Source organism: Xyrauchen texanus, chromosome 45, assembly GCF_025860055.1.
Source record: "Xyrauchen texanus isolate HMW12.3.18 chromosome 45, RBS_HiC_50CHRs, whole genome shotgun sequence".
In the NCBI taxonomy this organism is placed as follows: domain Eukaryota; kingdom Metazoa; phylum Chordata; class Actinopteri; order Cypriniformes; family Catostomidae; genus Xyrauchen; species Xyrauchen texanus.
Window position 1 is genome coordinate 14,246,871 of NC_068320.1, and position 21,340 is coordinate 14,268,210.

At 37.8% G+C, this 21,340-nt stretch overlaps 1 protein-coding gene across 7 annotated transcripts in view; it reads left to right on the forward strand.

Moving 5' to 3' along the window:
• LOC127637462 (DENN domain-containing protein 5B-like) overlaps window positions 1–21,340 on the forward strand; it is a 56,636-nt gene that overhangs the window by 20,287 nt on the left and 15,009 nt on the right. For 4 of the 7 annotated variants that reach the window (XM_052118542.1, XM_052118544.1, XM_052118546.1 and 1 more), the window contains 6 exons: window positions 1,949–2,660; window positions 5,111–5,298; window positions 11,400–11,975; window positions 12,281–12,512; window positions 15,402–15,552; window positions 17,558–17,651. In XM_052118542.1, the coding sequence (XP_051974502.1) occupies window positions 1,949–2,660; window positions 5,111–5,298; window positions 11,400–11,975; window positions 12,281–12,512; window positions 15,402–15,552; window positions 17,558–17,651 (1,953 nt within the window). The remainder of the gene's footprint in view (window positions 1–1,948; window positions 2,661–5,110; window positions 5,299–11,399; window positions 11,976–12,280; window positions 12,513–15,401; window positions 15,553–17,557; window positions 17,652–21,340) is intronic. The other 3 variants (XM_052118543.1, XM_052118545.1, XM_052118548.1) reach the window with 1 other exon arrangement.

A 21,340-nucleotide genomic window follows, 5' to 3' on the forward strand; every position in this document is an offset into this window, starting at 1 on the left:
GTAGTTCAAAACATGTTTTTGCTTTTGGGCAATTAATGTTGTTCTAATGTTGATCGGAAATTAGTATTATGGCATGTTGAGGCTCGCTGACCAGGTAAGACTTTGTACGATAAATCGAATATATCCAACACGTCTAAACCTGTTTTGTTTTCTCTACAAACAAAGGTTCCCACACACAGTCTTGCTGTTTCTTACATTAGTCATGGGAGTTATGTAGTAAACATCTGCATTGATTTAAAGTGTCATAACATGTACACATGCACACACACTCAAACTCACTCTGTGGTCGCATGTGTTGATCAGTCGAGGGTGTTGCGTTACCGTCCCAGAGCATTCAGAGGTAACGAAAACCTCTGACCTATCAGTCCCGTGCCACAAGGTCATTTTTTCTGAAAGCAGCTTAAACGGAAGCTCTGCAGTAGTGACACGAGCATCAATTATTCAACCCAAGCTCTCTGCTTACGTCGGCATGGAAACGGTCCATTGTGCGTGCTCTAGTTCTGTAAAAGAACACCTGAACTGTGTAACACTGGGATTCATGATGCCATCATATCATTTTTAACTAAAACTGGAATGATGTTCATGTTGATTCATTTTTCAAGGCCATTAGAGTGAGTATTGTAGTAAATAAAGTCACTCACACACACACACACACACACACACACTGAAAGACAGCTTGCAATCACAGTTGTCCATTTCTGAACTCTTTTCCGAGGCCTGGATGAAATCCCCCCCATGATTACTTTTTCATTTTTCAATTCCATTCTTGACTAATCTTCTTTTCACCCTCCCACTCTTTTGTTCTCTTGCCATCCTCTTTCTCCCCCTCCATACTTGCCTCTTGCTCGCTCTTCAATTTGAACTGTAATTCTCGCTCCCTCTCCTCTTGTGCATGTTCTACATGTGTCTGGGTGAGTGTGCATACATTTTTGAATCTCTACATATGCCCATTAGTAAACAGATGTCCTGGTTATGGGCAAAGTTAAGCATCAGTGGAGCATTGCAGTGCTTGTGTGTCATTTCTCATTAAAGAGAATATGAAATCATAATTTGAGTTTTTGGCATTTAGTCCACGTGTATTATGTTTACAATGCAAATGAATGGTGACCAGACCTTTCAAGCTCTAAAAATTGCATAAAGGCATCATAAAAGTAATCCATAAGACTTTAGTGGTTTAATATACAGTATGTCTTCAGAAGCAATATGATATGTGTGGGTGAGAAATATTTAATAATAATAATATTTAAATCCTCTTTTACTATAAATCTCCACTTTCACTCTCACATTTTTCTCATTTTGAAAATGAAAGTGGAGGTTTATAGTAAAAAAAGAACTTTAAATATTGATCTATTCCCACATATATTATAAATTATAAATATTTTGTTGGACTGCCTTTAGCTTTATGGCGTATTCATTGTGGAATTGTTTCGACAACCTTATGCAACGTCGCAACATTTATTTCCTCCCAGAGTTGCATTATTTTTTGGCTGAGATCTTGTGTTGACGACATGTCCAACCACTCCGAAAAGTCTTCTCCAGCACATCCCAAAGACCTTCAATGGGTTAAGGTCAGGGCTCTGTGGTGGCCAATTCATGTGTGAATGATTCCTCATGCTCTCTGAACTGCTCTTACAATTTGAGCCTGATTAATTTTGGCATTGCCATCCTGGAATATACCTGTGCTGTCAGGGAAGAAAAAGTCCATTGATGGGATAACCTGGTCATTCAGTACATTCAGGTTGTCAGCTGACTTTATTTTTTGCCACATAACGTTACTGAGCCTAGACCTGATCAACTGAAGAGACCCCAGATCATAACACAGTGGAAATGTACACCGTAGAACGCATGCATATGTCAGATTGGACAATAAAGACAACATTATGCAATGAGAAATGTAATAATAACTGAAGCAATAACTCATACTCTCTCTTTCTCTCTCTCTCTCCAGCTCTGCATGCCCAAAGGTCTCTGTTTCCGAACTCAACGTGACAGTCTCACCCCACAGTTCCACTCTTTTCTCATTACGAGAGAAGATGGTTCTCGCACTTATGGTTTCGTCCACACCTTTTACGAAGAGGTCACCAGCCCTCAGATCTGCTCCGCTATGCAGACGCTACACCAGATGCACCAAGCGGAGCATAACGCATCTGCCCACAAATGTCCTTCATCATCCTCTTCCTCCTCATCTTCCTCATCTAGTATGGACTCTTTAGCCAGCAGCCTGGATGAAGTCGAGTCTCCATCATCCTCACAATGTGCCCACAGAAGCTGTGGCTGCTTGGGCGAAGGTTACGACTCCCTTCGAGACACGCTGTACGTGTCTAAAGCTATGTGTCTGATTACGCCCATGCCTTTCATGCATGCTAGTAAACATTTTCTGTCCCAGCTCAACCATGCCGTTATGTCCAGTCAGCCACCTCCACTCCCTTTGGAGAGCTACATCTATAATATCCTGTATGAAGTACCCTTGCCCCCGCCAGGACGCTCATTAAAGTTCCATGGTGTATATGAACCAATCCTGTGCCAGAGGCCTGGCGTCGGAGAGCTGCCATTGGCTGATTTCCCACTGGGTGAGACCTTCCGGTTGTTAGGGGTGGAAAATCTGGTGCAGCTTTTCAATTGTGTCCTACTGGAAATGCAGATCCTCCTCTACTCACAGGGTAAGGCATCTAAAGTTACAAGAAATTAAAGACGAGCTGACAAGAAATCTGCAAGGAATAGTTCACCCAAAAAGGAAAACACTTGTCATCATTTACTGTTACTCTCTTGTAGTTCCAAACCTGTATGAGTGACTTTTTGTCTGTGAAACTAGAACCCAAAAGTGATCCATACCTTCTTGTGTCCAAAAGAAGGTCCCCAAAGTGTCATAAAAGTAGTCCATGCGATTTCCTGTGACCGATTCCAAGTCTCCAAGGTAAACGATAGAAACAACCTTAAATTTAAGTAATATTTCAGTGAGAATCTTGACGTCTGCTTTGTGGTAATAAGTGCTATGAGAGAAGCTTATTCACAGTTACTTGCATGTTCAAGTGAGAACTTACATTGTTTTTAGCACAAAGAACTGCTAGCTAATAACTGCTAGCAATGAACTGACATTGTATTAAAATACATTTCCTTTTGTGCCCTGCATAAAAGTCATATGGGTTTGAAACGACATGATGGTGAGTAAATTATGATGACAGTTTTAATTTTGGGTGAACTATGCCTTTAATAGTATTATTAACATTATTAATATGGAGGATGATATTTTGCATCCAAAAAGATTTGTAACTGGCCATTTTTGTTTTTTTTTAATTTAAACACAATATTTTATTTATAAATATTGGAAACACTTTAGATTAACTACACAGTATAAAGTATTTATAAAGCATTCGTTTATTGTTAATTATTTATAACTTGTACCTAAATTATTAATACATTATTTAATAGAGTATAAACAAATTTCACTTTTTTGTTGCATAATAAGTTCATGTATAATCAGATTAATAGATAGTTTTTCATCCTTTGTAAACAACTTTTAAGAGTAATGGATTTACTCATTAAGAGTAAATGTTTTTTTTAGGCATATATGTTCTCACTTTAGATTAGGTCATGCAAAACACTTAGCTAGCAATTAGTTCTTGCTTTATTACAACTAGGGCTGGGTGTTGTTCAAAAAATGTCAATATCGATACCGATACCTTGACTTTTTTCGATACCAATTTTATGAAATCCGTTTTAAAAAGATTTCAAACATTACCTCAAAAAAACTTTAGTTTGTTGACTTTTTTTAAAGACTCATCTCCTGAGCCTTCTGGTCTCCTCATGCCAGGGTCGGCAGTGGCAGAGGCTATAACATACATGTGAAGAGGGGAAAAAAAACAAGAAAGCTAAACTGTTAATTCAGCCAACCCTAAGGATGAGTACGGTTTAACAAGATAACTAGTTTAATGGGCGTTAAACTTGAACAGTTACTGTCAACCTTAAAGCATTTTTAGCATCGATTTAGCTAGCTATCTATATTCATACATCCAAACAATATCCAACAATATACGTAACGTAGGTCCCAGTTTATAGGACTATGTCACCAGAATACCCGTCTGAAATACATTAGTTAGGTATGGATGAATAATAATAATACATAGGATGAAAAAATAAAACCTTATCAAACTACTTATATCTGAACTTATTGACCTTAATAAATAATTTGCTACAGTGAATATAAATATGAATAACATAAATGATCTATAAACTAATGCTATACAATCTTTTTAGACAATGTAATTATTACAAATTGTTACCAAAATATTTAATGTATTTTTTTGTGAATATATATATATATATATATATATATATATATATATATATATATATTATATACACACACGTCAATAAATTTTTTTTTTAGCTGCGTTTGCTTTCATATTTGTAATAAACATCACAGGTCACTGGACAATAATATATACGAAACATTGATAAAACCGGTAAAAAAAATAAAACGTGCCTTGACACTGTGATTTTGTTCCTCATTTTCATTATTGTGGCTTAATTTGACATATGTGACCACATTGAGATCTACAGAAAAACTTTAGGAAATTTTCCATTGAGGCACAAGTTGTTAGAAGATGCATGAGTTGCGACTGATGTTTTCGTAAGTAGACTGTTTGCATGCCTATAATCATTTTTACAATTTGACTTAATGTTGCCGAACCTGATTAATTAACTGTACCAACCAACTGGCTTGTAACTTTTGGACATTTACTTGCCAAAGCCCTTTAAGGTGTGCATATTTTGAGACTGTTGTGTCTGCATTTAAAGATCATGTGAGTTGAGTCTTGACTGTATGCAGATCAGTTTAGCTTAATGTTTAAATCTCAGTTCTATTCGCTTTGCGTCTCTGCAGGACCTTTGATGTGGAGACTGGATTAAATGGGGCCTAATGAATATTACATTATCCTGCAGCGGCACATATGCTTTTCAGAAAACACAAGCTGAAACACATGCTAATTAATTCCTCTGATATAAACGAATGATGCGAGTTTATGATAAGCATCTATTAATAATCACATTGCTCTGTTTTAATTAGTTTGCCCTGCAGTATTACGTGATAGATTTTCTGTTTATTTTATAGACTACCAGAGGCTTATGGTGGTTGCAGAGGGCATCACAACGCTGCTGTTCCCTTTCCAATGGCAGCATGTGTACGTGCCCATCCTGCCCGCTTCTCTGCTGCACTTCTTGGACGCCCCTGTGCCCTACCTCATGGGCCTGCAGTCCAAAGAGGGCACGGACCGCTCCAAACTGGAGCTACCTCAAGAGGTAATACATGCTTGCACTCTAAAACACATTCACGCTCTTTATCTCTGCACAGCCACTTAGAAATCCTTGGGATGTCGATGCACCCTTGAAGTGGGCTGCTATTCTAAGAGGCTTTATAACTGTGGAGCCAGTTTGGCTCGTAACGATGGGTATTCTGCATAAGAGAATGCCCTCTGTGCCTTTTCAAAACACATAGACAGCCTTTGCTAAAAATAGGCTTTGTCTTTGACCAGTTAGAAAGCTCTACTTTTATAGTTCCTTCTTTTACATGTGACCTCCTCTCATTGTCTGGAGTTACACAGGTAGATGTTGGCATATAGTGTTTCTTTATGATGCCGATAATTGTTTTAAAGTTTAAGTGTCCAATAACTTGTATAGAGAGAACCCATTTTTAATTATTGCTTTATTTCTGCTTTTAAACACAAGAATAAAATGATCATTACACTACAACAATAAAAACTATTAATAATGATTAATAATAATGATTGTGATAATAATAATATCCCTAACCCTATTATTTATTTGTTATATTTATTATTATTAAAAAAGGTAATTTAAATAATTATTTAAAATAATAAAAGTACTAATAATCGTATTATTTATTCATTTTATTAACTATGCATTATTAGGGCCCAAGCCTCAGAGTCTGTAGCCCCTATTGCATCCGTTAGTTTTCTGTATTATTCTTCTTCTGGCTGGGAGTCTATGGCAGCCCATAGAACCGTACGGAGAGTAGGATATTTGAAATTTGGCACACTGATGGGGTGGTCATGAATAGCCCCCATACCATATTTAGGGTCTCTAGGCCATACTCTATAGCGCTACCTGGTTCAAGCCCAGCTCTGGGCAATTTGAAAACAATTTAGAAGTTGGAATGAACATTGTATCCAGTCTGTTCTTTCTTTTCCGTTTTGTTTGATGTCAGCTATATTGGCTCCCTGCCATTTTGAATATTATATAAAAAATATCTTTTGAATGCTTTGTTGGATTTTAATGAAAATTGGGATGCGTCTTTGACATCAAGTCCTGAGGGTACCTGAGCTGTTTGAAGACCACACATATAGTTAAAAAGATAACCCACACTTGTGTGCTGACTCTAAACTCAGCTTGTCTCTTTGCCACTCATTGAGCATGTCAGCTGAGTGGCACAATGTGCTAAACACTGGACTATACTTCTAAAAGTCACAGGTTCGAATCCCCACCTAGGCAGGTCGTATGGTTTGATTTCTCTTTTACTGGAGCTCATTGTTCTGTGCTTACTGAATGATTGCAGGGCTAATTGAATTTTGATTTTCATCTTTGCTTATTTTAAAAAAAATTTCCCTTTTCTCTCTAATTTGGAGTGCCCAATCCCCAATGTGCTCATGGTGGCATAGTGACTTGCCTCAATCCGGGTAGCGGAAGACGAATCTCAGTTGCCTCTGCGCCTGAGACCGTCAATCCACGCATCTCATCACGTGGCTTGTTGAGCTTGTTGAGGCATCCACCCACAACAATGTGCCCCAACGAGAGTGAGAACCACATTATACCACGAGCAGGTTAACCCAACGTGACTCTACTCACCCTAACAACTGGGCCAGTTGGTTGCTTAGGAAGCCTGACTAGAGTGATTTTCATCTTTGTTGAAAAGTTACTTCAATATAAAGTGGATCATGGTATCTGCTGTGTTTGGCTGTGCTTACTGTCAGCACTCTGGTGGCTGTCAGCCACGAGGCAGCATGGCTCAGTGGATTGTGCACAGAGCAAAGGTACAGGTAGGAACCCTGCTTGGGATGACTTGGAAACCAATGTGTAGGTAATGTCACAAACACACACTGGGTTAGTGTGTGTTTGTGTATTGTAATGTCCCAGGGAGCGTTTATGTTTGTTTTGGATGCACATGACAATGGACTGGGCTTAAATTATAATCTTTGTGTTAATGTAGTGTTAAGGCAGTTATGTTAAATAATTTTTTTTACTAAGATTTAAATTATCTGCCCATTAACCCGAAAAACACACATCAGCACACATACACAAACACAAATTTCCATTATGTCATTCCATTATCATAATTATGTTGCATTATACTTGCAAATGGGTGCCGCAAGTTGAAGTGTAATTAAACAAAAAGCTTAAATGAACAGACTGGTGACAAAAGAATGCTGTACAGCAAACTCAAACTAGAATGTACATTTCCTGAAGAAAATGTGAGTGGTGCTTGCCGTGGCAAAACTCGTCAAATAGCATTTTATAACTGCTGAGATATGTTTTTTTTTACTCGGTTGCTAGGGTACCGTCATCTGGTTGCTAGGCAGTTACCATAGTGATATTTGTCAAGTCTCCTTGCTATCCTGAGTAAAATCAGTCAACCAGGAAGTCTCTACGTTTTTCTGATGCAGAGATATGTGATTTGTTACTCGGTTGCTAGGGTAACCCCATCTGGTTGCTAGACAGTTACCATAGTGATACTAATCAAGTCTCCTTGCCATCCTGATTGAAATAAGTCAACCCGGAAGTCTCTACGTTTTTGTGATGCAGAGATATGTGATTTGTTACTCGGTTGCTAGGGTAACCCCATCTGGTTGCTAGGTAGTTACCATAGTGATACTAATTAAGTCTCCTTGCCATCCTGATTGAAATTAGTCAACCCGGAAGTGTCTACGTTTTTCTGATGCAGAGATATGTGATTTGTTACTCGGTTGCTAGAGTAACCCCATCTGGTTGCTAGGCAGTTACCATAGTGATACTAATGAAGTGTCCTTGCCATCCTGATTGAAATAAGTCAACCCGGAAGTCTCTACGTTTTTCTGATGCAGAGATATGTGATTTGTTACTCTGTTGCTAGGGTAACCCCATGTGGTTGCTAGGCAGTTACTATAGTGATACTTATCAAGTCTCCTTGCCATCCTGATTGAAATAAATCAACCCAGAAGTCTCTCTGATTTTCTGGTGCAGAGATATAGTTATTGCTAAACTGTTGCTAGGGTACTCTGTTTAGCTCCCCCTATTGAGGTATATTGAGGTATAATAATAATAATAATAATAAGTATGGCGAATAACAATAGTGATGCCTTGCCTTTGGCAAGCACCACTAACTAATGAAATTGTGTGCATGGGGGAGAGCGGGGTAAGATGTGTCACCCCCTTAATCTAGCACTGTGCGTTTCCAATTTCTGTCACCATATATTTAGAAAGGGTCCATCATTAAAAAGCACCCTTGAGAAAAATAATTATTTTTTATGCATGTGAAATTACATTTTGTATATAAACAATATATTGGTGAATTTTCAATATCAAATCAATGTTAATTTACACTTTAAAACAACCAAAGTGTACAATTTAAAAAGCACAGTATTAGAATTAGGAGACAAGAAAAAGGGATAAATAGTAAAGGACCAAAGAAAGAGAATAAAATAACAAGAATACACTAAGAATGGAAGGAAACAATTATTGTTTGAAAAGCAATAACCAATTACCTTTGAAATAATCAACTGCATCAAGGTGGTACATCATGTTTGAATCCCTCTGTTAGTTGGGACATTCCTTAAAATGGAATTTACCTACAATGCTTTTTCCCGCCATATAATTCATTGCACTATATTAAAGGGGTCATATAATGCCATTTTTGTACAAGTTAATATGAATCTTTAGGGTCTAAATGAAAACTTTGTAATATACTTTTATTAAAAATTCGCATTAGTATTTTAAGAAAACACTAATTTTACCTGCTCAGAAACAGCTCTGTTTTCAGCACGCCGTTTCAGTGCATATGACTTTAAATGATAATGAGCTTTGGTCACCCCGCCCCTCCGTTAGGGTTAGCGGTTTGCAAAGATTAATATAAAGGTTAATAAAACGTTACACTTACTTCTTCTGGAGGTGCAGAGGGAATATAAATAGTTGGTACCAAATCTTTTTTCAGCAGCAGCTTCTTAGCAAAACCAGCTTTATACTGACCCTCGTTTATAAAGCAGTCTGGTGAAAAATGATTCGCGCAAACATGAACGCATTGACGTTGCTCGTGGGGAATATTCCTATCGTAAACAAAACTCAGCCACTGCGTCTTCAGCGGTTCAGATTTAGGAACATCAAAATGACTGCTGTGTTCGTTATTACACCGAAGAACAGAACACCACAATCAGCTATAGAGCCATTCTGCTCCAGTGTATCAACAATGATGACGGACTATGATTGACAGCTCGCTCACGAGCGAGGGCGGTCTGTGTTGAAACACTGCTGTCAATCAACAATCCTGGGAGGCGTCCGACCGTGTGACGTCACACGGTCGAACGGCTCGATTTGAGGCAGGGGAAAATATATAAGGAGATTAAAACAAAAACACTGGATGGATTTTTATCATAATAGGATGGTTGTGTACAGGCACAGCCAACACACATTTCAGTACAATCAACTTGAAAAAGTGCATGTACCATTATATGACCCCTTTAACGCATTAAATTGACAGCCTTAATGATCTTTGAAGTCTCACAGCTTACCCCACTAAGGTTATTATTGTAAACTAAATGAAAACGAAAACGAATAAAACATTTTTTTCATAAACTGAAATAAAAATTTAAATCGACATAATTGGAAAAACTGAAACTAAACTAATTGAAATCTTAAAAACTATTTAGTTTCATTTTTGCCGCTATCAACTTAACATGAAGATGCCACTAGGTGGCGATAGCACAAGCAGATGGCCTATTGCCCTCATTACATTAGCAAAGACAGAGCGGGAGGGAATCACTACAGTACCAGAGGTTGGTCCCGGATTTGTGTCCTGGTGTTTCGGAAGGAAATTGGTGCTTTAATTCACCAAAGTGGCATTAAACTGATCACAAAGTATAGTCAGGACATTACTGATGTAAAAAACAGCACCATCAGTATTTGAAAAAAGTCATTTTTGATCTAGACAGACCCCATTTCCAGCAGCCATCACTGCAACATATTATCCTTGAGTAATCATGATAAATTGCTCATTTGGTACTCCAAAATCACTTGCCATTATATCAAGCACAGCTGAAAGCTATTTGGTTCGTTAAATGAAGCTTAACATTGTCTTTGCTTTTGTTTTTGAGTTATGTGATCTCTTAAGGTCAATATTAGGTCAAAAATGGCAAAAAAGAAACCGCTTTCTCTAGAAACTCACCAGTCAATCATTGTTTTGAGGAATGAAGGCAATACAATGCTTGAAATTTCCCAAAAACTGAAGATTTCATACAAAGGTGTACACTACAGTCTTAAAAACAAAGGATAACTGGCTCTAACAAGGACAGAAAGAGATGTGGAAGGCCAGATGTACAACTAAACAAGAGGATAAGTACATCAGAATCTCTAGTTTGAGAAATAGATGCCTCACATGTCCTCAGCTGACAGCTTCATTGAATTCTACCCGCTCGACACCAGTTTCATGTACAACAGTAAAGAGAAGACTCAGGGGTGCAGGTCTTATGGGAAGAATTGCAAAGAAAAAACAACATTTGAAACAGAAAAACAAAAATATAAGGTTTGAGTGGGCAAAGAAACCGACATTGGACGACAGAAAATTGGAAAAGAGTGTTATGGATCTTAACCCCATTGAGCTTTTGTGAGATCAGGATGACTGTAAGGTGCTTGAGAATTAACCTACAGGACAGTCACATCTATGGCAAGTGCTACAGGAAGTGTGGGGTGAAATGTCACCTGAGTATCTGGACAAACTGACAGTTAGAATAACATATATATATAAAACAAAACATTCTTAAATTGGAATTGTTTTCTTCTACTGTAATATCAGAAATGAAATTCAGTTGGTCTTATTAAAATTAAGATTTTTTATATTATAAGTATTATTTACAAACCGTACTGTACATATGTGTGTCCAGCTATATGACCCACGTTGCACAAATTCCTGTTTTCCCCATTCTATATGTATCACTTGATATAAAAACTAAATGTAATGAAAAACTAAAACTAAACTATAAAATATTTAAAAACTAAAACCAACAAAGAACTAACAAACAAAACAAAAACAAAATTAAATTGGAGCGAAACATTTATAAAACGAAATGAAATCTAAGTTAAAACTATTGTACCCCCCCTCTTTTTTAATGTTAATTTACATAGTTCCTTGCTCTCTTCAGGCAAACCTTTGCTTCGTTGACATCGACAACCACTGCATTGAGCTGCCTGAAGACTTCCCTCAGTTCCCCAACAAGACTGAGTTCATCCAAGAGCTGAGTGAGGTGTTGCTCAGTTTTGGCTTATCTCCAGAGGGAGGCAAGATCTCTCTTGCACCTCCAGTCACCACACAGACTTCCACACTGGAGGTTAAACTAAAGAGCTCGTGTCTCAGCAAATTAGTAGATGACAAGAAGAACGGGAACCTTGGTGGAGAAGCACTGGACGTCTTGGAGCTTCTTCAGGGCAACCCAACTCTAGAGCGACTGCAGGCTCTGGCCAAGAGGACTGGGGTGAAAGTGGCCCGTTTGGAGGTGTTGGAAGCAGGGCAGAAGGCTACAGGGGAGGAGGGTGTTGGAGGAAGATATCCTGCAGAGGAAGAGGAGCTGCGGAATGCTAAACTGAACGTGCAGCTGAGGGAGGTGGTTGCGGCACGCTTCACAACAATGTTTACAGACTATGAGTCGTTTGTGATTCAGAATTCACCAGATTTGGAGTCCTGGCTGACCAACAGAGAGCAGATGCACAACTTTGACAAGGTGAACAACATATTCTATGCATAAACATGCACATAATATAAACATGGGTCCCACAGCCATGCAACACCTTGAAATATCTGTGAATTAAAAAAAAATGCATGACAAAAAAGTGATAGCGATCTATATTTCACTAGTTGTGTTTGGCTTTGAAATATTTAATCTGCTAGAAATACCTCTGTGTGTGGAATATCTGTGAAATTATTAAAAAAAAAATCTTAATTGATTGATCATGTGTGTTACATAAATGTGTGTAAGAGTCATATAGATTGATCTATTTTAAGTTCTTTGGTTTCTTTTCTCCTCAGGCCTCTTTCCTTTCAGACCAGCCAGAACCATACTTGCCCTTTCTGTCACATTTTATCGAGACTCAAATGTTTGCCACCTTCATCGACAACAAGATCATGTCTCAGTGGGAGGAAAAAGAGCCCCTCCTACGAGTGTTTGACGGACGCATTGAAAAGGCCCGCCTCTACAATGTCCGGGCCCCCAATCTGCGGTCTTCAGTCTACCAGAAATGCACTTTCCTCAAGGAGTCTGGTAAGAACCTTGCAGAGTTAGTGGACTGAGATGAGATTCACTTCTCATAGTTTGCATACTTTCAAAGGATTCATACCATGAGCAAAAAAGTTTTCCTTGACCTTTTTAAATGGTCTGCACTTATGTAGCGCCTTTTTAACCTTTACGGTATTCAAAGCGCTTTACACTGTGACTCATACACACATTCACACACACATTCAAACACCAATGGTAGCAGAGCTGCCATGCAAGGCACTAGCCTGCCATTGGGAGCAACTTGGGGTTCAGTGTCTTGCCCAAGGACACTTCGGCATGTGGACCATCCCGGTCTCACCAACCCTGCAATTAGTGGCCGACCCGCTCTACCAACTGAGCCACAGTTGCCCCACTTTTAGATAAGAGCTTAATGTAATATTATAATTGTAACTTGCAGAGCTCCTACCTATTTCACAATAAGCTCATTTAACATACAAATGGAGCATTATTTTAAGGGTGCAGCAGCATTCAGAGGTCATTCACATGATGCGATTTTGCATCCGTCTGCACTGTTTTTAATTGTTTTTCTTTGTAAACATGCATCGGACATCTTTAACCATTTTGCCACATCTCGCTGTTTTTTTTTTTTTTTTTGCATCTCACGCTGGAGCAAAGTTTTTGAGACACCTGCGTTCTGTTGTATTTGTTGCGCTAAATTTTTTTAGAGAAAAATATCTCATATGGTCTGAGCGGCCCTTCAGATAATCATAAATAACTGGAATATGACACTAGAATATTTACAAAAATTATAATTTGACCACAGGGAAACAAATTAATAATGAAAATATGTAATATGGCCCCTGTAAAATATAAAAATTAGTGATGTAGTTCGATTAAATTTATCGCGATTAATCGCATAATTTTTCATAGATAATAGGAGATTTTTAAAGTACTGAAATGTTACTCAGTGTGTACTACTTTTCCTGTCAAAAAACACTTATTTCCTTTCCTTCTTAAGAAAGATAACAAAACAATGTTACACTAATGCTTTAACATTTTACAAACAAAGCTTTCCACAGTATAAAGATAGAAATAAAATATCACCAATTCAAGTAACATCAAACGTTTGCCAAAATCTAAGTGTTAGGACTAATTGAATGAACTATCACCCATAGGTTGGATTTTCAATGTGCATTAAATCTCTTATACTCTCATCCTCCACAATATTAATTGGCTGGCAGACTGTGGCTATCATGAAGCCACATTCATGATTCACACCGGGCATCAATGCCAGCGTCAAGTGCCGCTTTGAACTCCACATGAAAAGCGCTTGTAAACAGCATCTCGTTCTGTATTTATGTGATAGTTAAGACTTTGTGTGCTTCTGTGGTCATTAAAATGTGCATTACAAGAGGCTGCAAAGTACTTGCTTTCTGTCACATGTCCCATCTGGGCATCTGGGTACAACAAATAGCATTAAGAGGTTCTTTCCCCATCATCTAACAGGGCTGTTGTGTGTGTTTGTGGTGTTTGCATCATTGTAATGACTCCAGGCGGACACATCGCAAAGTTTTACACCCTACTCTGAAGAAAGTTTATGCTGGTTTATGCTTTGTTAATGGTAAATCGTTAATCGTGATTAAGAAAAATGAACAAGTTAAACGTTTATAATTAATTGCATGCATTAACGCATTCACTTTGAATGCTCTAATAAATATATTAAATGAGAAGTGTGTTATTTTTCTTTGTTAAAATACTTTCTCCGATCTCAGTTGTTTTGCTGAAAAGAGTGATAGAACAGCGACACGGGTAGTTTGAGTGAGTGTTCGTGGAAAGCTGTTTGGAAACAATCACTTTTGCGATTCCGTTTGGTGCCATTAGGGGTGCAGCAATGAAACTTTTAAAAATACTTTGTTTATTATATATATTATTTTGTGTTTGGAGGTGAATTTGCATCCAGAAATCCATTTGTTGGATACTGAAATATAAACCATTTTATGACTTACTGAGCTTTCTGTTGTCATATGATCAGCTGAGCACTTTTTAGCATTCTCTTTCTGAACTAAGGGTTATTTACCCAGTCATAGCTCGGTCGCTGCAAATTGTGTATTTCTATTTTAAAGAGTCATGTATAAAAAAGCAGTACTGCTGCTTACACAAATGATTACAGGGAGTGACAGTTCAAGAGGGTAGATGATGGGCCGGAAGAGACAGAGGGAGGAAGAGACAGTGTGTAATAACAGTTTAAAAACAAGGACAGGAGTGCCGAATGAAAGAATTTATGAACATGTCCTTAAATGAGGCATATGAATGGATCGCTTTTGAAAGACTGCCAAATACTGAAAAGAAAAAAGCTAGCGCCCAACGCTGTATTGTGCCATCTTACGAAGCCTGTGTATGTGCTGTATGTTTTTGAGTGTGTGTGTGTGTGTGTGTGTGTATGTCTCTGCTTGGTAAGCCCTCAGTAGCATTGTTAGGTCAATAACCTCTTGTCAGTTTGAAGGTCACTGTTGTAAGATTGATGCTGTTATTCTGGCTTAAAGTTGCTTCTGAAATGCCACACTACGCCCACTGATTCCCGATTAAAAATGCCAGACTGTCTCAATCTACAAAATGTATTGTGAAAACAGTAGTCTTGATTATTGGCTATTTGTTACATACTAGCAATACTTCAAACCAGGGTCGTAACCACCCTAAACATTCTTGCGTGAAACCCAAAAGGAGATGTTAGGTAGAAATTTTTGTCTCATTCACCATTCACTTTCATTTAATATTTTTTCCTTGTGACAATGAAAGTGAATGGTGACTGAGACTGTCAGTCTTCAACATTCTACTTAACTTCCATGGAGGTAAGTCAGTCATACGGGTTTGGAACAACATGAGGGTGAGTAAATGATAACTGAACTCTTACAGAGCTCTGTTGCTCCCCTCCAGCTCAGGCCATTGAGCAACGGCTAAGGAAGATCGACCACACAGCCATCCATCCTCACCTGCTGGATATGAAGATTGGTCAAGGAAAATACCAGCAGGGATTCTTCCCCAGACTGCAGGCTGACGTGCTCGCCACAGGGCCTACCAACAACAAGTGAGTCTTTCTGTATGAAGGCAAGATCATGTGATGTACCCATTTCAACATCAATATTAGTTTAACTTTTTGGACAAAAAAACAGATGTTAAAAAAAAAACCCCAACAGGGTGATCCATATCTCAATGTGAAGATACATGTGAAATATACAAAGGGACATGAAATACTTGAGTTGAATTTTTTTTTGTTTTGTGCTACGAGATAAAAAAATCTACCACATCTATGCGGGAAATCATTTGCATGGGATGGCCAATTATAGTTTGCCGGTCATTGTACAAAGATATTTGATTGCAGAATGCAGCAATCACATATTCCAGAAAGCTGTGTAAAAAGGCTTGTATTTATTTGTGGAGGACAATATAAGCCTTTTTATTTATTACGAAATCTATTTTGATGTATAAATTGCTTTAAAGTGCACTCGATAATTGTTGAACTTTTCATATTTGAAACATATTTTATAATGATATTTATACACTAAGAAAAAGTGGTGTTGTTCTACATGGTGATTGGTGCACATTCTAGAGTGGCGACATGTTTGTTGTATGACCAGCCAAATATAACTTGCTTTATCTCGATAATCTCCTATAATTAGACTTTCACTCGCAGAACAAATTAATCATGGCTCACTGTGTATAGCGCATTTTTACAATGGCATTGGTAATTGAGAACTTCTGTTTTTGTGTAATGCTCCATCTATGCCATTAGAGGCTGTATTTTCCTGAGCGTGATGCCCAATGACTGTACGCTACGTCTTATCCAATTTTTGGTGGCAGTGCTAATTCTAAGCACAATTTTCATGCCAGCGCAAGTGGCCGTAGGTTGGATTGTTTGCGCTATCTGTGGGTTCACGCACGCAATCTGTGGGTGTATTTTAGGGTAATGAAGTTCTTGCGGTTTAGGGTCACTTACTCATTCTTTATTATTATTATTATTATTATTATTATTATCATTATTTTCCCATTTTAGAATAATATTCATCAAAACCATGGAATAACAGAAATGGAATTATGTTGTGAATAAAAAAAGTCTAAAATGAAACTGTCATATTTTAGCATCTTCAAAGTAGTCTTAGTCTTAGATTTTTTTAAATTTACTCCTTGACATTTTCTCAACCAACTTCTTGAGGTTTCACCCTGGGATGATTTTTAAACAGTATTGAAGGAGTTCACATCTATGTTGGGCACTTATTGGGTGCTTCTCTTTATTATTCAGTCCAAGTTATCCATTTCAAAACCTTATTTAAATAATAATTTAATTTTGTAATGAAATATACAATTATATTTTTGTCTACAAAACTAATTTCAAATATTTAAGCATGCACCTTCAGATCAAAAGATTTTTAAGATCAAGAAACTTTTCAGTCAAGTGTTCAAAACTTTTGAACGGCAAGAATATACATTACAAAACAATGAACAATGGAAGAGAAGCAAAGCATATTTCAAGCAGATGAGACACAGGCGAGCAGGACGTGAGCCAACAGTCCCAGAGAGGCCGATAGAGAACATTAATCACACACATCGTGACCCGGAGAAGCACCGCGACAAACAGAGCAGGAGATGCATCGCATACTACCCATTCATGCTAACAAATTCTTATAAAGGGGCTGTCTTCATTTATAGTGACGTTGCTTGACAGGGAATGGAATATATAATAGGCTGCAGAAGTGCAATAACAGAAGTTCCTCAGAATTAAATTGCACTTGACCCAGCCCATTAGCGCTTTTCATGTAGTTTCGCCAACCCACTTGTGCCTAGACTTACCGCATGCTTGCACGAAAATATTATAACTTTGTGTCCATGCCCACTGACTTTGTGCATATGATGTATCTCATGGCACTGCGTTTAAGCCACGGCACTCTTAAAATAGGGCCCCTCGGTGTCAACATAACAAACACAAATTTTGCAGTGTGCACCTTTCAGGAAAATTGCATTTGTTTGTTATTCATTTTAATATCTTTTTAATGTCTGTGTGTGTGCGTGACTGACTAATCTAAATTGTCTTTCAGCAGATGGTCCAGTCGCACATGCTCAACTCAGCGTAGAGTAGACCGACACAGACAGCAGAACGAACATCTGTTGCTGGACAATGATTTGAAAGAGGTGAGACTGGACTCTTCCTTCCTCTTCAGCCTCTCCTCACGTCTCACCAATCTGTTCAGTGTACAGCCTTTAATTTGCATGGATACTTTTTTTAAACACAATTTCTCCCTTCTTGAGTCTTTAAGCCTTTCGTCTTCTATGTAACTACTGCTTGCAGAGGGTCTCATTTGTCAGATGTTTGTAGATAAAGATGTCTCTGCATAGATCCACAAAATGAATTAAACTGCTGATTAAAAGGCAGTTGAGACATAGTGATTTATAGAGAATTACTGTTTATCACTGAATGCTGGCTGCAGATGATGTCTGAATTTCCAGCTGAAAGTGGTTTACATACAATTTGACTTGTTAATGCTCATGATGAATCATACTCTGTGCAAAGACCTCTTGAGCTTTATGTAAATCTGCCTTTTTTCATTTCTATATCTGAATCTCCATCTTAAAGACCACATGAAATCACTTGAGAAGCATCTTTATTTCCTGTATTGACATATTCCCTATTGAAACGGGAAGATGGTCATATCAAAAAGGTATTTTGCTTTTTTCTTTAAATAGACAATATGCTGTCGTTTACATCACAGCTGTGAATCTTGATTTGCTTTGTGCTAGTCAGAAGTAGGGTGGGGAACCGAGAACCAGTTCTTGTTCAGAAACGGTTCCATTCTTTAAAAAAAATACCAGAATCGTATGTTCTTCGTGACTTTCGGTTCCGTTAACGGTTCTCCAGCGTGCAATTTTCTGCCGATGTGGCTGGAACACCGTCCTCAAATACACTGACAGTGTTTCCACCTCTACTGACTCTACAGCATAAAATCACACAGGTCTACAGTGTATTTAATTCCCAATCGAAAGAGTCGTTATTTAAACGATCATTACAGAATCGTTTAGAGGAATCTGAATCAGAACAGGAATCATAAATTTCCTAACGATTCCCAACCCTAGTCAGAATTAGGTGAATTGTATTTTGGTTTTCCGATAAGAGAAACACTGTTTTTTAAATGTGTATATCTGCTAATAGTTCATTTAATCAACTTTTTTGAGTACACTAGCATATAGATGACCTCAAAGCTAACAGACATAGACTAAAAGCCCACATTTCATGGGGTCTTTAAAGTGTGTTCATGTTTTCTTAAGTTTCTCTGTTGTCTTGTGTGACTGCATCGCATTCATGTGCATGCTGCATTTTTTCTTTCCTTTCTGTTTCTTTTCTTCTTTGTTTGTGTGCGTGTCTGTCGTTTGGATGCTGTGGGATGTGGGTTGTTCCACCTCATGGCAGGTGGAGGGGTATTTGCTCCTGCAGAACTCTATGGCTTTCTGGGAGTGGGATAAGGCACCACCCCCGCCCGTTAAACTGCCCAAAAGTCCTCCTCGGCCTACTGTCTGGTATGTGGAGGCCTGCCATTATGTGACCAACTTAAACGCATTTCTAACATGCCCTTAACAAACTCCTCCCTGAAGTCCAGATTCCTTGAAGCTCCACCTACAGGCACTCAGTGACCTTTGACCTCTTGTGCACTCAATCCTGCCCCTGGATATTTCCACATGTCTCATAAACAATAGTTTCTGTAGCGAATGCTCACCAACCTAGTCACACAAAAATAACAAGCCTTTCAGAAGCACACAGAAAATTTGTAAGCATCTGCTTTTACTGTGTGATTCAGAGTGTGATTTTTCCTCTTGTGCCCCAATGCATCCTGTTTCCTGTATTGGAAACACCCTAAAGCTTCATAGGGGATGTATTATAGATTTTTTGTAGAATTTTACTTTTTTTTTTTTCTTTCTTTTTTTTTTGCTACTGTACCTTTAAGACCTTTAAGATATGTTAGTGACCTTGGTCATGATTGACTTACCTCTTTGCATGTTGAATGAGTAATTACATTTCTGCCAAGTTGATGAAAACTGAATAAGTAGATAGGGATGGTCAAATGTTAATGTACTAGTGGTTGTGGCATCAATACTGGACATGTTTGATTATTACGGATCCCCTTAGGGGACAGGGCGGGAATTGTTTTTCTGAAATAGTTTACATTCTGTCGCAATATATTTACCATGGTTGTAATACAGTAACCACATTTTAACCATGATATTTGAAGTGAAATCATAGTGGTAATACAGGAAAATGAAAACTATAGGAATGAAAATCATAATTTTGTGGTAATTATGGTTTTACTACAGAAATACAATAGTTTAACTGTAGTTTTACTATAGTAAAATTGAAGAATGTAGTACCCGTAGTTTTTAGGTGGAAATAATTTTTCTAAAGTAACATTGTAGTAACCATGACTGTTGTAGGCTAACCAGTTTTTGTTTTTTGGCAGAAACCATGGTTTTACTATAGTAATTCTGTAGTAACTATGAAAAGTAAGTTAAGTAACCATGTTTCTTGGGCAGAAACCATGGTTTTAAGACAGTATAGTAACCATGATTTTACTATAGATTTGCCAAGATAATAGAAATCATTATGATTTCTATTACTATAGTTTTCATTTTCCTGTCTTCTTCTTCTTCTTCTTATTATTCTTATTATTATTATGGTTTTATAGCTAATATCAAGGTAAAAAATATGGTTTCTATAATGAAACCGTGGTAAATGTATTGCAAGTTCATGCTAAACTTGCGAAAACTATAGCGAGGGAATGCAAAAAATCAAAAGATCCGATCCTGTCCTCTAAGGCAGTGGTTTTCAAACCCTGGGTCGCGACCCTCGGGTGGGTCGCGAGAATTAAAAAATGGGTCGCCAGTGATTTAAAATGTAAAAAAAAAAAAAAAAAAATTATTTCGTTTTTTAATAATATTAATATTAATAATAATAGCTTTGATTAGAAGTACACAAAAAAAAAACATTCAAATTCATGCAAAATAAATAATCCACATGTCACCTGACCGGCTGACCGACCTACTCGTAGCCCTAGGCAACACAAAACAAAACAAAAAACCTTGTGCGCAGTGTTGTTGATATGCAGCCATTTTATTTTATTTTCCCATGAGATGATGAAAATATTCGGTACCGTGAAATTAGTAGCCCGTAATGAATTTATTTTATGCTGAACATGAGCAAACCAAAGTCAAAAACCATTTACGATTTTTTTCACAAGAAAAAGAGGGTCAGAGACCGAGACCCCTTTAAATGAAGCAGCAGAAAACGCGGTCAACCATCAAACCCTGCCGCGAATAGCGGAGATCAGCAGGGAAGATAATGAAGGCGATGCATGTCAACAGAGTAGCAGTACTTTCCCAGCAAAGAAAAAGCAGAAACCCGAAGTAAGGCCATATAAAGATGATTTTTTGAAGTTTGTGTTTGTCAACTGTTCGGACGCAGTCCATGCAGCAATACCAATGTGCGTAATATGCGGTGAAAAGTTGGCAAAATATGATAATAAAATAGTCAACTAATATAAAAATCACACTGCTCTGTTAAAATAGTCAGTAGTAGGCCTACAATTCGTAGCCTACTATTCAGCGTAAGCACGTACCGCTCCACGTGATGTTTCCAAGCACATTTTTGCGCATGTGAAAAGGATGATTTTTTTCCTGTTGATATTGCAACGTGATTCTAATGAGAGAGTTACGTGAGCATAATGCCCCTTACTTTTACTTTCGCTTTAAATTATTTCGTTTTGGCTTGTTTAAAGTTATTATTATTTTTTAATTCTTGTTCTGTTCTGTATATAATGAATATTACATTTAAAGAG